Source organism: Nomascus leucogenys, chromosome 14 (assembly GCF_006542625.1).
Source record: "Nomascus leucogenys isolate Asia chromosome 14, Asia_NLE_v1, whole genome shotgun sequence".
In the NCBI taxonomy this organism is placed as follows: Eukaryota; Metazoa; Chordata; class Mammalia; order Primates; family Hylobatidae; genus Nomascus; species Nomascus leucogenys.
This window is the reverse complement of record NC_044394.1, coordinates 75,962,748-75,986,174: the sequence shown is the minus strand read 5'-3', so window position 1 is coordinate 75,986,174 and position 23,427 is coordinate 75,962,748. Positions and strand designations below refer to the sequence as shown.

General features: G+C 39.9%; 1 protein-coding gene across 1 annotated transcript in view; it reads left to right on the top strand.

Moving 5' to 3' along the window:
* LOC100586885 (sulfotransferase 1C4-like) overlaps window positions 1-21,822 on the top strand; it is a 32,546-nt gene extending 10,724 nt beyond the window's left edge. The window contains exons 5-7 of the mRNA XM_030827106.1: window positions 2,672-2,766; window positions 19,800-19,974; window positions 21,710-21,822. Of these exons, the coding sequence (XP_030682966.1) occupies window positions 2,672-2,766; window positions 19,800-19,974; window positions 21,710-21,822 (383 nt within the window). The remainder of the gene's footprint in view (window positions 1-2,671; window positions 2,767-19,799; window positions 19,975-21,709) is intronic.
* Window positions 21,823-23,427: the final 1,605 nt, after the last annotated feature.

The window sequence follows — 23,427 nt, the reverse complement described above, 5'->3', positions numbered from 1 at the left end:
TGGCTAGCCCTGGCTGTCATCTGTGGTCAGTGGATTTGCTTCCAATTGCAGTATATCCTCTGAATGAAGTCAAATCAGTATTATAGGCAAGCCAGCTATAAAAGAAGGTCCCAACTCTAAGCCTATGTTAAATGTTTTACATGCATTAACTTGTTTAATCTTTAGAGCAACCCTATAAGCTTGGTAACAATATTCATCATTTGTAGGTGATGAAACTGAGGCTCAGTGAGTTTGAGTAACTTGCCTGTCATTATCCTGCTAGCAAGAGCAGGGCTAGAATTTGAACACAGGCAGGTTTAGTTAAGCTCAAACCCTGTGTGCTTGGTGGTTGAAGTCTTACCAATTGCCTGCATTTTCAACTGGAAAGAAAGAAAAGGTTTAGTGTGTATGCAAGTTTTCCAATCATTACCATCATTTGAATTGGTGATGCAGTGGTGGCCCCTGACACTGTAGGTTCACAAACTATCATGTGCAAAAATGTATGATCTTTCAGTCAGGCTTCCAGTGTCAAAACTGAGTCTTCACAAGTTTCTTGACATTTTTCTAAGTCTCAAATGCTGCTATATCTTTTAATACATCAACTGTTCTCCTAAAGAAGCCTAAAGAGTACTAAAAGTACTAAACGGTGATGAGATTATTGAAGCTGGATAATCGGTTCATGGGAATTCATTACACTATTTCCTCTACTCTTGTGTATATTGTATATAAATCAGAGAGCTGAGAGGATAGTTCCAAACCCTTGCCCTGCATCAGGCAAGTTGCGCACTAGAGAAGAGAAGCACTGAAGTCAAACAAGGCCTTAGGGCTACTCCTCTACACACAGACACACACACACACAAACACACGCACACATGCACACACACACACGCACACAGGAACTCCTGAAGAATATTTTCATAATAAAAAGATTTCTCAAAAGTTTTTTTAAAAATGGTAATTTAAGCAAGCTTTTACAAGGTTATATGTTTGGGGAAGTACAATATAAATATAATATCAAATTGGTTTGCAAGATGAAGTTGAATTGACAGCTTTGCATGATTAAAACCTAAATATTTGCACCAAAGCACTTTATTATTCAAGTTAAAAATTTATAACTGAAACAATTATTTATATAGTCCTATGGTGAAACAACTGCCTTGTCTCCTATATTTAAGTTTTTTTCCTCTGAAATAATTATAAATAAATGTAATAAAGTAGTCCTTCCCATTAGTAACAAACCACCAGTAATACATGAAAATGTGATACCTTTGATTGCCATTTGACTTTCATAATTTTAAATAACAGAAATTATTATTATTATTATAGTCTTCTCCTTATGAGATACACTCTGAAAATGATCCATTGTACCCAAAGGTATTTTCACTGGTTGAATGTCTCTAGTAAATTTCATTGTAGGTGTTCTAACAATGATGTCAGAATGTCTTTGGACAAAGAGTAATCCCTAAGAAAGTGACCTTGTTGACAGGTTGAGACATTGGGCTTGTGCAGGGCCAGGACTGGGCTGATGTAGATGGCTGTTCCTAAATCAGAGAGCTGAGAGGATAGTTCCAACTCCTTGCCCTGCATCAGGCAAGTTGCGCACCAGAGAAGAGAAGTACTGAAGTCAAACAAAGCCTTAGGGCTACTCCTCTACACATACACACACACACACATACATACACACACACACACACACACACACACACGCAAGAACTCCTGAAGAAGCACCTTCAGGGCCAATAGCATGGAACATGGGTAGAAGGAATCAAGAATAAGAAGTAGAACAATAGCAGCTCCCCCTATTTATGAGGGTCTTAGTACCAGTGCCATGCTGAGGCATTTCACCCAGCTGGAGTAGCACAAGTACTTTCTGCCAAAGTGCGGATAGACTGGCCCTATGTCTCGGTCATCCACCCGTACAGCTTGCCCTGACCTAAGCAGGTTCCTGCAGCATAAGGTTCTCAGTAATTAAACTGACACAGCCCTAGACAGAATAGGATGGCTGGTCACCCTATGACTACGTTGCATGCCAAAAGAGAGAAAGGGGTTGAATAGATACTCTCTAATGATTGGAAGCTATCACTGGGAGTGGGGCTGAAGTGCTCTTAGACATCCTAGTATCAAAGAGACTTTCAGACACATCCTACCTAATCTTTACGCTATGTAAATGAAACATAAGAAGGGCAAATTTTGGCAGAAGGGATAATATAATAGAAGAAAGGGGAAAAATATTACTGAATTTTTTAGTTAAATTTTTAAATGAGTTTTGTTGAGTAGCTACTATGTGTCAGACACTTACTATTATACTGTGTCCTAGGCACTACCAGACTATTGCTTTCATATGTCTTAGCATTGGCCCATGCTATTATTTCTCCCACCCTAAAATAAAATAACATTTAAAAACCACTCTGTTGACCCTACCTCCCCAACCCCAGTTACCTCCCCCATCTTTCCCTCCATTTACTACAAACACCTTGTGGCACTGGCTTACACTATTATCTTCAATTTCTCTCCCAACACCACCAAACCTGTCCTGCCAGGGTCATCATGACTTCCACATCACTAAACCCAATGTTCAATCCTCTGTCCTCATCTCATTTAAGCCATCAACATCATCTCAGCTTAGTTTTTTCCCTGGGTTCTTCTACTCTCAGCTTCTCATGGCCCAAATATGTATGTGTCTTTCTTTCAGTGGTATGGGGGTCCTGGTTCGACCATGTGAAAGGCTGGTGGAAGAAGAAAGACAGTCACCCCATTCTTTATCTTTTCTATGAAGATATGATGAAAGTAAGAATTATATTTGAATTTTAATTTCACAGTATCTTATCTCACAGCTCCATGATAGAAGAGAAGGCAAGTCATACTTGAAAGTTTATCTATGCAAAATATATTTGCATGTCAACTTCGACTTCTCCAACCACCTTGCCATGTAGCCTACAAAATTCCACACAAAATACCTTAATTATGGTTTTCCGTAGGAGGCAGCCTGCTTCTTCCTGCAGTCCCACTGCACTCTGGAGTCGATTCCTACCTCATCCAAAAGCATAGAAGACATGTCCTATTTGAACCAGTTTTCTCCCTCTCTAGGTCTCTAGATTCCTCCTTCCAAAATCTCTACCTCCCGCCATAACTTGCTCTGACTTCTGAGGAAAAGAATTAAGAACCCTGGCAGGAAAGACCTAGTGAGGAAGAATATAGCTGATTTGATTTTTTTTCTTTCTTAAAATATTAAAATTGTGTCATTTTAAACAAAAGATCCTCATCAGCAACATCTTTGCATGTGCAATTCCTAATTCCAAATCTGTCTCATAAGTTTCTATGTAAAATAAATAATTATGGCACAGTGTTCCTGACCGGTCTCCAAGCCTTGATTTAGGACTGGGTTCAATAACCAACTTGTGTCCTTCACTGACCATGGCTTCTATTTCCTCTTCCCCTCTGGGTAGACAGAATCCTGGCTTCTTCCCTTCTATCTATTCAGGTAGGGTCAAAGTTCCTCTTTCTGTTTGTCCTTGCTCTATACAGCTTTGTAGGTGCTAGCACAGCCCTCACCTCCCCCAGCCCTGTGTCTGTGCCAAGGAGCAAAGGAGCAGCACGGGCTGGGCAAGCTGGGCAAGAAGGACAGACGTGAGACAGAACTGCTAGTGAGGAGAGAGGAGGCCTGCAAGGCGAGCCTGGAGATCTCCAAACCAGGTGACTCTCACACCAAACTGAACCCCTCCTCTTCACTTCTGGATGAGATGGGTACTTATCTCAGAGTAAGGGGCTTTTGTGAGATCTATCTGCCAAGAGGTCTCCCCAGTAGGCCCACAGTCAGGAATGAGCCCAGATGTAGAGTCAGGAGACATCAAAAGCAGCAGCAGAGACAAAAAGTCACCATGCTGATTTTGTGCCATGCCAGAGGAGTGAGGATGCCAATATATTTTTTTCTCAAATCAGAAGGAGGAAATACATCTTGCTTATTTTGAAAGATACCCACCTCTTTTCCCAAGTACCTTTTTTTATTTACTTATTATTATTTCAATAGTTTTGGGGGAACATGTGGTGTTCGGTTACATGGATAAGTTCTCTATGTGTGATTTCTGAGATTTTGGTGCACCCATCACCCAAACAGGGTACACTGCACCCAATGTGTAATCTTCTATCCCTCACCCCCTCCCACATTTCTGCCCAAGTCCCCACAGTCCTTTATATCATTCTTATGCCTTTGCATCCTCATAGTTTAGCTCCCACTTATAAGTGAGAACATACCATGTTTGGTTTTCCATTCCTGAGTTACTTCACTTAGAATAATGGTCTCCTAAAAATACAAAAAAAATTAGCCGGGCGCAGTGGCGGGCACCTGTAGTCCCAGCTACTCAGGGGGCTGAGGCAGGAAAATGGGGTGAACCCAGGAGTCGGAGCTTGCAGTGAGCCGAGATTGCGCCACTGCACTCCGGGCTGGGCGAAAGAGCGAGACCCAATCTCAAAAAAAAAAAAAAAAAAAAAAAAAGAATAATGGTCTCCAGGCCCGGCGCTGTGGCTCAAGCCTGTAATTCCAGCACTTTCAGAGGCTGAGGCGGGAAGATCACGAGGTCAGGAGATTGAGACAATCCTGGCTAGCACAGTGAAATCTCGTCTCTATGAAAAATAAAAAAATTTAGCCTAGCGTGGTGGTGGGCGCCTGTAGCTCCTCAGGAAGCTGAGGCAGGAGAATGGTGTGAACCCGGGAGGCAGAACTTGCAGCAAGCCGAAATCGCGCCACTGCACTCCAGCCTGGGCAATAGAGTGAGACTCCATCTCAAAACAAAAATAAATAAATAAGAATAATGGCCCCAAACTGCATCCAGGTTGCTGTGAATACCATTACTTCATTCCTGTTTATGGCTGAGTAGTATTCCATGATATATATATCACATTTATCCACTCATTGGTTGATAAGCATTTAGGCTGGTTCCATATTTTTGCAGTTGCAAATTGTGCTGTTATAAACATGCATGTGCAAGTGTATTTTTCATATAATGACTTCATTTCCTCTGGGCAGATATCCGGTAGAGTTTTGCTAGTTTGCTGGATCAAGTGGTAGCTCTACTTTTAGTTCTTTAAGGACTCCCCATACTGTTTTCCATAGTGGTTGTACTAGTTTACATTCCCACCAGCAGTGTAAAAGTATTTCCTTTTTACCATATCCATGCCAACATCTATCAATTTTTTCATTTTTTAATCATGGTCATTCTTGCAGGAATAAGGTGGTATCGCATTGTGGTTTTGATTTGCATTTTCCTGATAATTAGTGATGTGCATTTTCATATGTTTGTTGGCCATGTGTATATCTTCTTTTGAGAAATGTCTATTCAAGTCCTTAGCCCACTTTTTTTTTATTATACTTTAAGTTCTAGGGTACATGTGTACAACATGCAGGTTTGTTACATATGTATACATGTGCCATGTTGGTGTGCTGCACCCATTAACTCGTCATTTAACATTAGGTATATCTCCTAATGCTATCCCTCCCCGCTCTCCCCACCCCACAACAGGCCATGGTGCATGATGTTCCCCTTCCTGTGTCCAAGTGTTCTCATTGTTCAATTCCCACCTATGAGTGAGAACATGCAGTGTTTGGTTTTTTGTCCTTGCAATAGTTTGCTGAGAATGATGGTTTCCAGCTTCATCCATGTCCCTACAAAGGACATGAATTCATCATTTTTATGGCTGCATAGTATTCCATGGTGCATATTTGCCACATTTTCTTAATCCAGTCTATCATTGATGGAAATTTGGGTTGGTTCCAAGTCTTTGCTATTGTGAATAGTGCCACAATGAACATACTTGTGCATGTGTCTTTATAGCAGCATGATTTATATTCCTGTGGGTGTATACCCAGTAATGGGATGGCTGAGTCAAATGGTATTTCTAGTTTTAGATCCCTGAGAAATCACCACACCGTCTTCCACAATGGTTGAACTAGTTTACAGTCCCACCAACAGTGTAAAAGTGTTCCTATTTCTCCACATCCTCTCCAGCACCTGTTGTTTCCTGACTTTTTAATGATCACCATTCTAACTGGTGTGAGATGGTATCTCATTGTGGTTTTGATTTGCATTTCTCTGATGGCCAGTGATGATGAGCATTTTTACATGTGTCTTTTGTCTGCGTAAATGTCTTCTTTTGAGAAGTGTCTGTTCATATCCTTCACCCACTTTTTGATGGGGTTGTTTTTTTCTTGTAAATTTGTTTGAGTTCATTGTAGATTCTGGATATTAGCCCTTTGTCAGATGAGTAGATTGCAAACATTTCCTCCCATTATGTAGGTTGCCTGTTCACTCTGATGGTAGTTTCTTTTGCTGTGCAGAAGCTCTTTAGTTTAATTAGATCCCATTTGTCAGTTTTGGCTTTTGTTGCCATTGGTCCTGGTGTTTTAGACATGAAGTCTTTGCCCATGCCTATGTCCTGAATGGTATTGCCTAGGTTTTCTTCTAGAGTTTTTATGGTTTTAGGTCTAATATTTAAGTCTTTAATCCATATTGAATTAATTTTTGTATAAGATTTAAGAAGGGATCCAGTTTCAGCTTTGTACATATGGCTAGCCAGTTTTCCCAGCACCATTTATTAAATGGGGAATCCTTTCCCCATTTCTTGTTTTTGTCAGGTGTGTCAAAGATAGGATGGTTGTAGATGTGTGGTATTGTTTCTGAGGGCTCTGTTCTGTTCCATTGGTCCATATCTCTGTTTTGGTACCAGTACCATGATGTTTTGGTTACAGTAGCCCTGTAGTAAAGTTTGAAGTCAGGTAGCGTGATGCCTCCAGCTTTGTTCTTTTGGCTTAGGATTGACTTGGCCATGCGGGCTCTTTTTTGGTTCCATATAAAATTTAAAGTAGTTTTTCCCAATTCTGTGAAGAAAGTCATTGGTAGCTTGATAGGGATGGCATTGAATCTATAAATTTCCTTGGACAGCATGGCCATTTTCATGATATTGATTCTTCCTACCCATGAGCATGGAATGTTCTTCCATTTGTTTGTGTCCTCTTTTATTTCATTGAGCAGTGGTTTGTAGTTCTCCTTGAAGTGGTCCTTCACATCCCTTGTAAGTTGGATTCATAGGTATTTTATTCTCTTTGAAGCAATTGTGAATGGGAGTTCACTCATGATTTGGCTCTCAGCTTGTCTGTTATTGTTATATAAGAATGCTTGTGATTTTTGCACACTGATTTTGTATCCTGAGACTTTGCTGAAGTTGCTTATCAGCTTAAGGAGATTTTGGGCTGAGACTATGGGGTTTTCTAGATATACAATCATGTCATCTGCAAACAGGGACAATTTGACTTCCTCTTTTCCCAGTTGAATACCCTTTATTTCTTTCTCCTGCCTGATTGCCCTGGCCAGAACTTCCAACACTATGTTGAAGAGGAGTGGTGAGAGAGGGCATCCCTGTCTTGTGCCAGTTTTCAAAGGGAGTGCTTCCAGTTTTTGTCCATTCAGTATGATATTGGCTGTGTGTCCTTAGCCCACTTTTTGATGGGTTTGTTTCTTCTTGTTGATTTGTTTGAGTTCCTTGTAAATTCTGGATATTACTCCTTTATCAGATGCATAGCTTGTTAATATTTTCTCCCATGCTGTGTGTTGTCTGTTAACTCTGCTGATTACTTCTTTTGCTGTGCAGAAGCTTTTTAGTTTAATTAATTCCCATCTACTTATCTTTGTTTTTGTTGTGTTTGCTTCTGGGATGTCTTGGCCATAAACTCTTTGCCTAGGCCAATGTCTAGAGGAGTTTTTCCAATGTCATCTTCTAGAATTTTTACGGTTTCAGGTCTTAGATTTAAGTCTTTGATCTATCTTGAGTTGATTTTTGTGTAAGGTTAAAGATGAGAATCCAGTTTCATTCTTCATATGTGGCTTGCCAATTATCCCAGCACCATTTGTTGAATAGGATGTCCTTTCCCCACTTTGTGTTTTTGTTTGCCTTGTCAAAGGCCAGTTGGCTGTTAAGTATTTCGCTTTATTTCTGGGTTCTCTATTCTGTTCGATTGGTCTATGTGCCTGTTTTTATACCAGTACCATGCTGTTTTGGTAACTGTAGCTTTCTAGTATAGTTTGAAGTTGGGTAATGTGATGCCTTCAGATATGTTCTTTTTGCTTAGGCTTGCTTTGGCTATGCAAGCTCCATTTTTGTTCCATATAAATTTTACAATTGTTTTTTCTAGTTCTGTAAAAACTAATGACAGCCGGGTGCAGACGCTCACGCGTACAATCCCAACACTTTGGGAGGCTGAGGCAGGTCAGGAGTTCGAGACCAGCCTGGCCAACCTGGTGAAATGCCATCTCTACTAAAAATACAAAATTAGCTGAGCGTGGTGGCACATACCTGTAATCCCAACTACCCAAGAGGCTGAGGCAGGAGAGTCATTTGAACCTGGGAGGTGGAGATGGCAGTGAGCCAAGATCATGCCATTGCACTCCAGCCTAGACAAGAGCGAGACTCTGTCTCAAAAAAAAAAAAAAAAAAAAAAAAAAAAAAGGATTGTATTTTGATGGGAATTGCATTGAATTTGTAGATTGCTTTTGGCAGTATGGTCATTTTCACAACATTGATTCTACCCATCCATCAGCATGGGGTGTGCTTCCATTTGTTTGTCATCTATGATTTCTTTCAGAAGTGTTTTGTAGTTTTCCTTGTAGAGATATTTCACCTCTTTAATTAGGCATATTACTAAGTATTTTATTTTTTTGTAGCTATTGTAAAGGGGGTTGAGTTCTTGATTTGATTCTCAGCTTGGTCACTGTTGGTGTATAGCAGTGCTACTAATTTGTGTACATTGATTTTGTATCCTGAAACTTTGCTGAATTCATTTGTCAAATCTAGGAGCTTTTTGGATGCATCTTTAGGGTTTTCTAGGTATACAATCGTGTTACTGGAAAACAGCAACCTTTTGACTTCCTCTTTACCAATTTGGATGCCCTTTATTTCTTTCTCTTGTCTAGCCAGGACTTCTAGTACTATGTTGAATAGAAGTGGTGAAAGTGGGCATCCTTGTCTTGTTCCAGTTCTCAGGGAAAATGCTTTCATCTTTTCCCCTATTCAGTATAATGTTGGCTGTGGGCTTGTCCTAGATGGCTTTTATTATCTTAACATATGTCCCTTCTATGCCTATTTTGCTGAGGGTTTTGATCAAAAACGGACACTGGATTTTGTCAAAGGTTTTTCCTGCATCTATTGAGATGATCACATGATTTTTGTTTTTACTTCTGTTTATGTGGTGTATCACGTTTATTCACTTGCATGTGTTAAACCAACTCTGCCTCTCTGGTATGAAACCCACTTGATCATGGTGTATTATCTTTTTGATATACTGTGGGATTCAGTTAGCTAGTATTTTGTTGAATATTTTTGCATCTATGTTCACCAGGGATATTGGTCTGTAGTTTTTTTGTTATGTCCTTTCCTGGTTTTCATATTAGGATAATACTGGCATCATAGAATCATTTAGGGAGGACTCCCTCTTTCGCTATCTTTCAAATAGTTTCAATACGATTGGTACAATTATTCTTTGAATGTCTGATAGAATTCAGCTCTTAATTCATCTGTTCCTGGACTTTTCTGTTGGCAATTTTTTTATACTGTTTCAATATCACTACTTGCTATTGGTCTGCTCAGATTTTCTATTTCTTCCTGGTTTAATCTAGGAGAGTTGTATATTTCCAGGAGTTTATCCATCTCTTTAGGTTTGCTAGTTTGTGTGCTTAAAGATGTTCATAGTAGTCTTAAATGATCTTTTGTATTTTTGTGATATTGGTTGTAATATTTCCCATTTTCTAATTGAGCTTATTTGGATCTTCTCTGTTCTTTTCTTGATTAATCTCACTAATGGTCTATCGATTTTGTTTATTTTTTCAAAGAACTAGCTTTTTGTTTCATTTATCTTTTTTGCTTTAGTTTCATTTAGTTATGCTCTGATCTTGGTCATTTCTTCTCCTGGGTTTGGATTTGGTTGGTTCTGTTTTCTCTAGTTCCTTGACATGTGAGTTTACATTGTCTATTTGTGCTCCTTCAGACTTTTTGATGCAGGCATTTAATGCTATGAACTTTCCTCTTAGTTCTGCTTTTGCTGTATCCCAGAGGTTTTGGTTGGTTGTGTCACTATTATCATTTTATTCAAATTTTAATTTCCATCTTGATTTCATTGTTGACCCAAGGATCATTCAAGAAAAGAGTATTTAATCAAGAAAAGAGTATTTAATTTCCATGTATTTGTATAGTTTTGGGGATTCCTTTTGAAGTTAATTTCCAGTTTTATTCCACTATGGTCTGAGGGAGTACTTGATATGATTTCAATTTTCTTAAATTTAATGAGGCTTATTTTGTGGCCTATTGCAAGGTCTGTCTTGGAGAATGTTCCATGTGAAGATGAAAAGAATTTATATTCTGCAGTTGTTGCATAGAATGTCTTGTAAATGTCTGTTACGTCCATTTGTTCTAGGATATAGTTTAAGTCCGTTGTTCATTGATTTTCTGTCTTGATGACCTGTCTAGTGCTGTCAGTGGAGTATTGAAGGCCCCCACTACTATTGTGTTGCCATCTCTCTCATTTCTCAGGTCTAGTAGTGGTTGTTTTATAAAACTGGGAGCTCCAGTGTTAGGTGCATATATATTTAGGTTTGTGATATTTTCCTATTCGACTAGTCCTTTTATTATTGTATACTGTCCCTTTTGTCTTTTTATTATTCTTCTTATACTTTAACTTCTGGGTTACATGTGCAGAATGTGCAGTTTTGTTACATAGGAATACATGTGCCATGGTGGTTTGCTGCACCCATCAACCATCACCTACATTAGGTATTTCTCCTGATGTTATGCCTCCCCAGCCCCCCACGCCCACAGGCCCGGGTGTGTGATGATCCCCTCCCTGTGTCCATGTGTTCTCATTGTTCAACTCCCACTTATGGGTGAGAACATGTGGTGTTTGGTTCTTTGATCTTGTGATAGTTTGCTGCGAATGATGGTTTCCAGCTTTATCCATGTCCCTGCAAAGGACATGAACTCATCCTTTTTTATGGCCGCATAGTATTCCATGGTATATATGTGCCACATTTTCTTAATCCAGTCTATCATTGATGGACATTTGTGTTCGTTCCAAGTCTTTGCTATTTTGAATAGTGCTGCAATAAACACAAGTATGCATGTGTGTTTATCACAGAATTACTTATAATCCTTTGGGCATATGCCCAGTAATGTGATTGCTAGTTCTAGATCCTTCAGGAATCGCCACACTGTCTTCCACAGTGGTTGAACTAATTTACACTTTCACCAACAGTGTAAAAGTGTTCCTATTTTTCCACAACCTCTCCAGCATCTGTTGTTTCCTGACTTTGTAATGATCACCATTCTAACTGGCATGAGATGGTATCTCATTGTGGTTTTGATTTGCATTTCTCTAATGACTAGTGATGATGAGCACTTTTTCATATGTCTGTTGGCTGCATAAATACCTTCTTTTGAGAAGTGTCTGTTCATATCCTTTGCCCATTTTTTGATGGGGTTGTTTGCTTTTTTCTTATAACTTTTTTTAGGTTCTTTGTAGATTCTGGATATTAGCCCTTTGTCAGATGGATAGATTGCAAAAATTTTCTCCCATTCTGTGGGTTGCCTGTTCAGGCTGATGATAGCTTCTTTTGCTGTGCAGAAGCTCTTTAGTTTAATTAGATCCCATTTGCCAATTTTGGCTTTTCTTGCCATTGCTTTTGGTGTTTTAGACATGAAGGCTTTGCCCATGCCTATGTCCTGAATGGTATTGGCCTGGTTTTCTTCTAGGATTTTCATGGTTCTAGGTCTTATGTTTAAGTCTTTGATGCATCTTGAGTTGATTTTTGTATCAGGTGTGAGGAAGGGGTCCAGTTTCAGTTTTCTGCATATGGCTAGCCAGTTTTCCCAATGGAATTTATTAAATAGGGAATCTTTTCCCCATTGCTTGTGTGTGTCAGGTTTGTCAAACATCAGATGGTGGTAGATGTGCGGTATTATTTCTGAGGCCTCCGTTTGGTTCCATTAGTCTATATATCTATTTTGGTACCAGTACCATAATGTTTTGGTTACTGTAGCCTTTGTAGTAAAGTTTGAAGTCAGGTAGTGTGATGCCTCCAGCTTTGTTCTTCTTGCAAAGGATTGTCTTGGCTATATAGGCTCTTTTTTGGTTCCACATGAAGTTTAAAGTAGTTTTTTTCCAATTCTGTGAAGAAAGTCAGTGGTAGTTTGATGGGGATAGCATTGAATCTATAAATTACTTTGGGCAGTAAGGCCATTTTCATGATATTGGTTCTTCCTATCCATCAGCATCAAACGGTCTTCCATTTGTTTGTGTCCTCTTTTATTTCATTGAGCAGTGGTTTGTAGTTCTCCTTGAAGAGGTCCTTCACATCCCTTGTAGGTTGCATTCCTAGATATTTTATCCTCTTTGAAGCAATTGTGAATGGGAGTTCACTCATGATTTGGCTCTCTGTCTGTTATTGGTGTATAGGAATGCTTGTGATTTTTGCACATTGATTTTGTATCCTGAGACTTTGCTGAAGTTGCCTATCAGCTTGAAGAGATTTTGGGCTGAGATGATGGGGTTTTCTAAACATACAATCATGTCATCTGCAAACAGGGACAATTTAACTTCCTTTCTTCCTATTCGAATACCATTTATTGCTTTCTCTTGCCTGATTGCCCTGGCCAGAATTTCCAATACTATGTTGAATAGGAGTGGTGAGAGAGGGCATCCTTGTCTTGTGCCAGTTTTCAAAGGGAATGCTTCCAGTTTTTGCCCATTCAGTATGATACTGGCTGTGGGTTTCTCAAAAATAGCTCTTATTATGTTGAGATACATTCCATCAATACCTGGTTTATTGAGAGTTTTTAGCATGAAAGGCTATTGAATTTTGTCGAAAGCCTTTTCTGCATCTATCGAGATAATCGTGTGGTTTTTGTCATTGGTTCTGTTTATGTGATGGATTACGTTTATTGATTTGCATATGTTGAACCAGCCCTGCATCTCAGGGATGAAGCCAACTTGATCGTGGTAGATAAGCTTTTTCATATGCTGCTGAATTCAGTTTGCCAGTATTTTATTGAGGATTTTTGCATCAATGTTCATCAGGGATATTGGCCTAAAATTCTCTTTTTTTATTGTGTCTCTGCCAGGCTTTGGTATCAGGATGATGCTGGCCTCATAAAATGAGTTAGGGAGGATTCCCTCTTTTTCCATTGATTGGAATAGTTTCAGAAGGGATAGTACCAGCTCCTCTTTGTACCTCTGGTAGAATTCCGCTGTGAATCCGTCTGGTCCTGGACTTTTTTTGGTTAGTAGGCTATTAATTATTGCCTCAATTTCATAACCTATTATTGGTCTATTCAGAGATTCAACTTCTTCCTGATTTAGTCTTGAAAGGGTGTGTGTATCCGGGAATGTGTCTATTTCTTCTAGATTTTCTAGTTTATTTGCATAGAGTTGTCTATACTATTCTCTGATGGTAGTTTCTATTTCTGTGGGATTGGTGGTGATATCCCCTTTATCATTTTTTATTGCATCTATTTGATTCTTCTCTCTTCTTTATTACTCTTGCTAGTGGTCTTTCTATTTTGTTGATTTTTCAAAAAAACAGCTTCTGGATTTATTGATTTTTTAAAGGGTTTTTTGTGTCTCTATCTCCTTCAGTTCTGCTCTGATCTTAGTTATTTCTTGTCTTCTGCTAGCTTTTGACTTTGTTTGCTCTTGCTTCTCTAGTTCTTTTAATTGTGATGTTAGGGTATCCAATTTATATCTCTCCTGCTTTCTCTTGTGGGCATTTAGTACTATACATTTCCCTCTACACACTGCTTTAAATGTGTCCCAGAGATTCTGGTACATTGTTTTTTTGTTCTCATTGGTTTCAAAGAACATCTCTATTTCTGCCTTCACTTCGTTATTTACCCAGTAGTCATTCAGGAGCAGGTTGTTCAGTTTCCATGTAGTTGTGCAGTTTTGAGTGAGTTTCTTAATCCTGAGTTCTAATTTGATTGCACTGTGGTCTGAGAGACAGTTTGTTGTGATTCCTGTTATTTTACATTTGCTGAAGAATGTTTTACTTCCAATTATGTGGTCAATTTTAGAATAAGTGCAATGTGGTGCTGAGGAGAATGTATATTCTGTTGATTTGGGGTGGAGAGTTCTGTAGATGTCTCTTAGGTCCACTTTGGTCCAGAGCTGAGTTCAAGTCCTGGATATCCTTGTTAATTTTCTGTCTCATTGATCTGTCCAATATTGACAGTGGGGTGTTAAAGTCTCCCATTATTATTGTGTGGGAGTTTAAGTCTCTTTGTAGGTCTCTAAGAACTTGCTTTATGAATCTGAGTGCTCCCGTATTGGGTGCGTATATGTTTAGGATAGTTAGCTCTTCTTGTTGAATTGATCCTTTTACCATTATGTAACGGCCTTCTTTGTCTCTTTTGATCTTTGTTGGTTTAAAGTCTGTTTTATCAGAGACCAGGATTGCAACCCCCTGCTTTTTCTTTTTTTTTTTTTTTTTTTTTGGTTTCCATTTGCTTTGTAGATCTTCCTCCATCCTTTTATTTTGAGCCTATGTGTGTCTTTGCATGTGAGATGGGTCTCCTGAATACAGCACACCGATGAGTCTTGACTCTTTATCCAATTTGCTAGTCTGTGTCTTTTAATTGGGGAATTTAGCCCATTTACATTTAAGGTTCATATTGTTATGTGTAAACTTGATCCTGTCATTATGATGCTAGCTGATTATTTTGCCCATTAATTTATGCAGTTTCTTAATAGCCTCAATGGCCTTTACAATTTGGCATGTTTTTTCAGTGGCTGGTACCAGTTGTTCCTATCCATGTTTAGTGCTTCCTTCAGGAGCTCTTGTAAGGCCGGCCTGGTGGTGACAAAATCTCTCAGCATTTGCTTGTCTGTAAAGGATTTTATTTCTCCTTCACTGGGAAGTTCCCTAGGTAATATCCTGAAGAGTGTTTTTTGTTTGTTTGTTTGTTTGTTTGTTTGAGATGGAGTCTCGCTCTGTCACCCAGGCTGGAGTGCAGTGGCGCGATCTTGGCTCACTGCAAGCTCCGCCTCCCGGGTTCATGCCATTCTCCTGCCTCAGCCTCTCCGAGTAGCTGGGACTACAGGCGCCTGCCACCACGCCCGGCTAATTTTTTGTATTTTTAGTAGAGACGGGGTTTCACCATGGTCTCGATCTCCTGACCTTGTGATCCGCCCGCCTTGGCTTCCCAAAGTGCTGGGATTACAAGCATGAGCCACTGCGCCCGGCCCTGAAGAGTGTTTTCTAACTTGATTCCGTTCTCCCTGTCGCTTTCAGGTACAACAAGCAAACGTAGATTTGGTCTTTTCACATAGTCTCATATTTCTTGGAGGCTTTGTTTATTTCTTTTCACTCTTTTTTCTCTAATCTTGTCTTCTCACTTTATTCCATTTGATCTTCAATCACTGCTATCCTGTCTTCCGTTTCATCAAATTGGCTATTGAAGCTTGTGTATGCTTCACCAAGTTCTCGTACTGTGTTTTTCAGCTCCGTCAGGTCATTTAAGCTCTTTTCTACACTGTTTATTTTAGTTAGCCATTCATCTAACCTTTTTTCAAGGTTTTTAACTTCCTTGCAATGGGTTAGAACATGCTCCTTTAGCTAAGGGAAGTTTGTTATTACCCACCTTCTGAAGCCTACTTCTGTCAACTCGTGAAACTCATTCTCTGTCCAGTTTTGTTCCCTTGCTAGTGAGGAGTCGTGATACTTTGGAAGAGAAGAGGTGTTCTGGTTTTTGGAATTTTCAGCCTTTCTGCTCTGGTTTCTTCCCATCTTTGTGGTTTTATCTACCTTTGGTCTTTGATGTTGGTGACCTACAGATGGGGTTTTGGTGTGGGTCTCTTTTTTGTTGACGTTGATGCTATTCCTTTCTATTTGTTAGTTTTCCTTCAACAGACAGGCCTCTCAGCTGCAGGTCTGTTAAAGTTTGCTGGAGGTCCACTCCAGATCCTGTTTGCCTAGGTTTCACCAGCAGAGGCTGAAGAACAGCAAATATTGCTGCCTGATCCTTCTGGAAGCTTCATCCCAGAGGGGCACCAGCCTGTATGAGGTGTCTGTCAGCCCCTATTTGGAGGTGTCTCCCAGTCAGGCTACATGGGGCTCAGGGACCCACTTGAGGAGGCAGTCTGTCCATTATCGCAGCTTGAACACCATGTTGGGAGAACCACTCCTCTCTTTAGAGCTGTCAGACAGGGACGTTTAAGTCTGGAGAAGCTGTCTGCTGCGTTTTGTTCAGATACACCCTACCCCCAGAGGTGGAATCTAGAGAGGTATTAGGCCTTGCTGAGCTGTGGTGGGCTCCACCCAGTTACAGCTTCCCTGCCACTTTGTTTACACTGTGAGCATGGAACCACCTACTCAAGCCTCAGCAATGGAGGATGCCCCTCCCCCCACCAAGCTACTGCATCCCAGGTCGATCTCAGACTGCTGTGCTAGCAGCTAACAAGGCTCCATGGGCGTGGGACCTGCCAAGCCAGGCACAGGAGGGGATCTCCTGGTCTGCTGGTTGCAAAGACAGTGGGAAAAGTGCAGTATTTGGGCAGGAGTGTACCACTCCTCCAGGTACAGTCACTCATGGCTTCCCCTGGCTAGGAAAGGGAAATCCCCTGACCTCTTGAACTTCCTGGGTGAGGTGACACCCTGCCCTGCTTCGGCTCACCCTCCATGGGCTGCACCCACTGTCCAACCAGTCCCAGTGAGATGAACCATGTACCTCAGTTGGAAATGCAGAAATCACCCATCTTCTGCGTCGAACTCACTGGGAGCTGTATACTGGAGCTGTTCCTATTTGACCATCTTCCCTTTTGTCTTTTTTAACTGTTGTTGCTTTAAAGTCTGTTTTGTCCAATATAAGAATAGCTACTCCTGCTCACTTTTGGTTTCCATTTGCATGGATTATCTTTCTCCATCCCCTTACCTTAAGTTTATGTGAGTCTTTATGTGTTAGGTGAGTCTCTTGAAGACAGGAGATACTTGGTTGGTGGATTTTTATCCATTCTGCCATTCTGTATCTTTTAAGTGGAGCTTGTAGGTCATTTACATTCAATGTCTGTATTGAGATGTGAGGTGCTGTTCTATTCATCATGCTAGTTGTTGCCTGAATACTTTGTGCTTTTTTCATTGTGTTATTGTTTTACAGGTCCTGTGAGATTTATGCCTTAAGGAGGTTCTATTTTGGTGTATTTTAAGGTTTTGTTTCAAGGTTTAGAATTCCTTTTGGCATGTCTTGCAGAGCTTGCCAGTGCTCTGCAAGCACTGAATTCCCCGAGCATTTGTTTGTCTAAAAAAGACTTTATCTCTTTCATTACAAAGCTAGTTTTGTTAGATACAAAATTCTTGGCTGTTAATTATTTTGTTTAAGGAGGCTAAAGATAGGACCCCAATCCCTTCTGCCTTGTAAGGTTTCTGCTGAGAAATCTGCATTAATCTGATAGGTTTTCCTATATAGGTTACCTGATGCTTTTGATTCACAGCTCTTAAGATTCTAGCTGGGTGTGGTGGCTCATGCCTGTAATCCCTGCACTTTGGGAGGCCGAGGCAGGTGGATCACTTGAGGTTGGGAGTTCAAGACCAGCCTGACCAACATGGAGAAACCCTGTCTCTACTAAAAATGCAAAAGTAGTGGGGCGTGGTGGTGCATGCCTGTAATCCCAGCTACTTGGAAGGCTGAGGCAGGAGAATCGCTTGAACCTGGGAGGTGGAGGTTGCAGTAAGCCAAGATCATGCCATTGCACTCTAGCCTAAGCAACAAGAGCAAAATACTGTCCCCCCAAAAAAAATTCATTACTTTGTCTTGACGTTAGATAACCTGATGACTATGTACCTAGGTGAAGATCTTTTTCATGATGAATTTCCTGGGTATTCTTTGAGCTTCCTGTATTTGGATATCTAGATCTCTAGCAAGACCAGGGAAATTTTCCTCAATTATTCTCTTAATTAACTTTCCCAAACTTTTAGATTTCTCTTCTTCAGGAACACCAATTATTCTTATTTTTGGTTGTTTAACATAATCCCAAATTTCTTGAAGGCTTTGTTCATTTTTTGGTACTTTTTTCTTTGTCTTTGTTGAATTGGGTTAATTCAAAAGCCTAGTCTTCAAGTTCTGCATTACTTTTTTCTACTTGTTCAATTCTATTATTGAAATTTTCCAGTGTATTTTTCATTTCTCTAAGTGTGTTTTTCATTTCCAGAAGTTCTGATTGTCTTTTCCCTGTGGTATCTATTTCTCTGGAGATTTTTTCATTCATATCCCCTAATTTTATAAATTTCTTCAAATTGGTTTTTACCTTTCCCTGATATCTCCTTGAGTAGCTTAATAATCAACCTTCTGAATTCTTTTTCTGCCAATTCAAAGATTTCTTCTTGGTTTGGATCCATTGCTGGAGAGCTAGTGTGATCTTTTAGGGGTGTTACAGAACATTGTTTTGCCATATTACCAAAATTGGTTTGTTCCTGTGCTGTAGCTGATGTTAAGAGGACATGCTGAGAAGGGTTTCATCTGGGAAGTTTAGTATTTTACTCACTTTCATTGTTAGCAGATAAGAAGTTATTTTGGAAAAACATCATGAGATGGCTGAAAAACTCTGAAGACAAAAGACATAAACTATTGGGAGCTCTATCACCTGAGAAACCCAAGTACTCATCCTGGAAGATGTAGGGCAAAATTACTTTTCTGATTCCTTCTCATTTGGGTAGACTGTTTCAGTGGAAAGATCTGGAATCCATGGACTGTTGTTCAGATTCTTTTGTCCCACAGGCTAACTCCTTTATGTGGTGCTCTCCCTGCTTTCCTCTAGGATTAGGGCTTTTGGAGAGCCATACTGCAGTGACTGTTATTGCCCTTCTGGGCCTAGCCACCCAGTAGAGCTACTAGGCTATGGGCTGGCACTGGGGAGTGTCTGCAGAGAGTCCTGTGATGTGACCCATCTTCAGATCTCTATTTCCTTCAGTTCTGCTCTGATCTTAGTTATTTCTTGCCTTCTGCTAGCTTTTGAATGTGTTTGCTCTTGCTTCTCTAGTTCTTTTAATTGTGATGTTAGGGTGTCACATCACAATTAAACTACAACTAAACTCTGGGAGTCCCTGTTTGTAGTTTTGTTTAGTTCACTGGTTTTCTTGAATGCTGGTTATGCTAGCAATGCAGTTGTCACATGGACAGACTCAAGATCTCTAGTTAGCCAGAGTGTTGCAGGCAGTGGAATTAGCTATTGTTTTTTCTCCTTCTTTGGAGCAGGGTTGTTCTGTTATGAGTTGCTATAATGAGTTTCTTGGCCTCCAGCCAGGAGGTGATCCTTTCAAGCGAGCACCAGCTGCAGTAGTAGAAAGGCAATATAATCTTGCCCTACATCTTCCAGGATGAGTACTTGGGTTTCTCAGGTGATAGAGCTCCCAATAGTTTATGTCTTTTGTCTTCAGAGTTTTTCAGCCATCTCGTGATGTTTTTCCAAAATAACTTCTTATCTGCTAACAATGAAAGTGAGGAAAATACTAAACTTCCCAGATGAAACCCTTCTCAGCATGTCCTCTTAACATCAGCTACAGCACAGGAACAAACACACTTGTTTTCATATCACTGCACTTTAAGATTGCCGTATTTGTTGAATGACATTTACAAATCTGCATATGTTAATAAGCAAAGCATTTCAAAATTACTTTTAAACATAAACTGACATCGTTTAAAATATTTTAACCCTCATTCCCATAGTTCTTCAAGGTTGGACTGTTGTTATATATTTTCCTTTGTTAGAGAGCTCTCTTTTCTTCTACTCTCCCCAACAGGATCCAAAATGTGAAATTAGAAAGATAATGGAATTCCTGGGGAAGAACCTCAAAGAAGAGATTTTAGACAAAATCGTTTATAATACTTCATTTGATGTAATGAAAAAGAGCCCCATGACCAACTACATAAATGAAATTAGAATGAATCATAATCTCTCCCCATTCTTGAGAAAAGGTGATGTATACTTGCTTTCTTTCCTGACAATGGAAAAAAGTATCAATTTATCAATGTCTTCTCACCTTCAAGCTAGTTGAAACCACTGTTTACAGTGTTTCCTGAAGTGAGTTGTTTAAAGCTTTATTCCAAGAGCATGTGCTTCACCATCAGAGAAGTGTGGGACAATACACACCATGCCCTACACCCTTTGAAGCATATTATAGTTTCTGCAAGGAAACTGGTTTAACCGCATAACTCAGAGCTTCAAAAATGTATGTGACCAGAAACTCTTTCTCCAGTAAAGCCTATTAATCTCCATGAAACAAATATTCCTCCCAATACATTCTGGGAGACAGTGGCAAATGTCGTTGGCCTTAGGAGTCAGAGGGTGGCACTTCGGCTGTCACTCAGTCTGTGTCATCTCACAGAATGGCCAAGGTAGGACTATGAGTCATCATTGTCAGAGCCTAGCCAGACTGGGATTCAGCCTCCAGCCCATTGAGCACCCTCCACTATCCAACAGTTGGCTCCTTAAATGAAGACTAATTTTGTTTCATTCTCTTTATTTTGGTAACTTTTTTTTTTTTTTTTTTTTTGAGACGGAGTCTTGCTCTGTTCCCCCAGGCTGGAGTGCAGTGGCGCGATCTCGGCTCACTGCAAACTCTGCCTCCCGGGTTCACGCCATTCTCCTGCCTCAGCCTCCCAAGTAGGTGGGACTACAGGCGCCCGCCAACACATCCGGCTAATTTTTTGTATTTTTAGTAGAGACGAGGTTTCACCGTGTTAGCCAGGATGGTCTCGATCTCCTGACCTCGTGATCCGCCCGCCTCGGCCTCCCAAAGCGCTGGGATTACAGGCTTGAGCCACCGCGCCCGGCCTATTTTGGTAACTTTTTAAAAAATTATCTAGTACTTTTTTTAAAAAAAAAAAGCAAAAATCTAAGGCTTACTGGAGAAGTATCCTCTCTAATTTAATCAATTAGCCTAGTTTTCTTTTAAACCAACTGATAAGTAATATGACGATATTACTCATAGACAAGCAAATTTACATGGCACACATGAAAATTATGTTATACAGCTCAAAGTGCCTAAATACATTCAATACTCTGGAGCAAACAGAAGAGAAATAGCTTGCTAATGGTTATCTGACCATTTTTTGCTATTGAAGCTAAAAAAAAATTTGAATACTCTATTGCATAAATATAAAACAAAGTTAGCCAACCCTACCATTGCTTCATATTCTATTGCTTTAACTTAATTATATGTTTACAGCAATGAGAATTTAGATTGGAAAAGAGAGTTCTCAGTTGTGTTCAACTGAGAATTTTGTCTGAACTAGAGGCACAGATGGAAGGAGCACATGATACTCTGAGAATGTGGTCATTCGGTGACCTCTGAAGATAGGGTAAGCAAATTAGGTCTCACTAACTTGGATAGAATGTTAGATATATTGAGGTTTAAGAAAGTGCTGGTACAGCAGAGAAATGCAGAGAATTAGGGAACCTGTGGTCTAGAGTTCAGGCCTTACCCAGCAAGTTTTGTGTTTCAGTACAAAACTTGCTATTTACAAATACCTCACTTGTGAAATGGAGTATTCATACCTGTGGCTTCTTTTCTCACTTCGATGTCAGCAGGACAATGTATTAATATCTATATAAGCAATCTAAGTATTGAGAGGAATGAGATTATCTAAATCCAAAATGGTCAAAGTTTATGAAAATATCATTGAATATGCTCTGCATTACTCTTTGCAGGAGTCGTGGGAGATTGGAAAAATCAGTTCACTGAAGCTCAGAACAAGCAATTTAATGAATACTATGAGAAAAATATGGCTGACACTTCACTGTCATTTTGCATGGAACTCTAAAAAACACAGTGAGAGAATAAAACATATTCTCTCACCAGCTTCTGTAAAGTGAAAAGGAAATCTGTTTCCAAATACCACTAATGGTTTGTCTGACTCAGTGTAAGAGTTTTTAAACAAGGGCATGAACATTCTTTATCCTTGAATTTCTGATCTGCTTTTTGGATTACCCACAATCTGACTTGTTATATAATTATTATGTTTTGTGTTTTTCTCCCTTCTCTGCAGATTTTCAGGGTTTAGGTGAATTTCAATATCTCAACATGTAATATATATAAAACATTTAATCATTTCTGTTCCATTTATATATCCTTCTTCTGTATTTTATTATAATTTTAATTGAATTAAAACATTTCTTTCATTACTTGCAAAAGTTCTGTGCAATACAATCTTACTTAGCAAAAATGCCAGCCCCACTGATTTGAAAGCAGACATATTTTGAGCACCTTATTCATGCTAGGCAATGGGCAGCACCAAAAGATGATAAGAATAAGATCCCTACCCCTAAGAAAGTTACAGCCTAATAAGAGATCACAGCATGAGCACAGCCCAGTTATTACCAGGTAAGCACTACACCAGACTGTTGGTGCAGAGGGATCAAAGAGGAGAATAAACAAAGTTGTATGGCATGGAGCCCAGGAAAGCAACAGCAGAATTAAGATTTGCAGCCTTGGATGTTTTTCAACATCCCATGCTCCAGCCTCAAAGCACACATCCCACATTTAGCACAGTCAACATTCATGTCTCCTCATCCTCAAGAGTTCAAGTTTGCCCTACTTAATAGTTTACTTTTAAAAACCTTAGGGACACTCATTTCAGAGGTCACTCCTGAAACCCAGAAATCCTTTAAAGGCCCAATGAAGTAAGTCACCAGTGAGAAAGCCCAAAGGCAGCAAGAAGCAGAGCGATATTTAGGAAGGGAATGTAGCTCTATCATCTCCCCCAACCCCTCTCTCAGAGGCATGTAAACCAGGGCAACTCCATCTTGAATAGGGGCTGGGTAAAATGAGGCAGAGACCTGCTGAGGCATTCTGAGTCACAGGATGAGATAGGAGGTTGGCAAAAGATACAGGTCATAAAGTCCTTGCTGATAAAACAAGTTGCAGTAAAGAAGCCGGCTGAAACCCACAAAAGCAAGATGGCCACAAGAGTGACCTCTGGTCATCCTCACTGCTACACTCCCACCAGTGCCATGACAGTTTACAAATGCCATGGCAACATCAGGAAGTTACCCTATGTGGTCTAAAAAGGGGAGGCATCAATAATCCACCCCTTGTTTAGCATGTAATCAAGAAATAACCACAAAAATGGGCAACCAGCAGCCATTGGCCCTGCTCTGTCTATGGAGTAACCATTCTTTATTCCTTTGCTTTCTTAGTAAACTTGCTTTCACTTTATTCTAAGGAATCACCCTGAATTATTTCTTGTGCAAGATCCAAGAACCCTCTCTGAGGGTCTGGATCGATACCCCTTTCCTGTAACATCTTTCTGACAACCATGGAAGTGACAATAGTGCCAAAATCCCTGAACCAATGACTAACTTTTGGTAAGTGGTGGGCTCAAGTAACATCCTTCTGGCTAACCTTAAAGGGACGATACTAAGAAGAC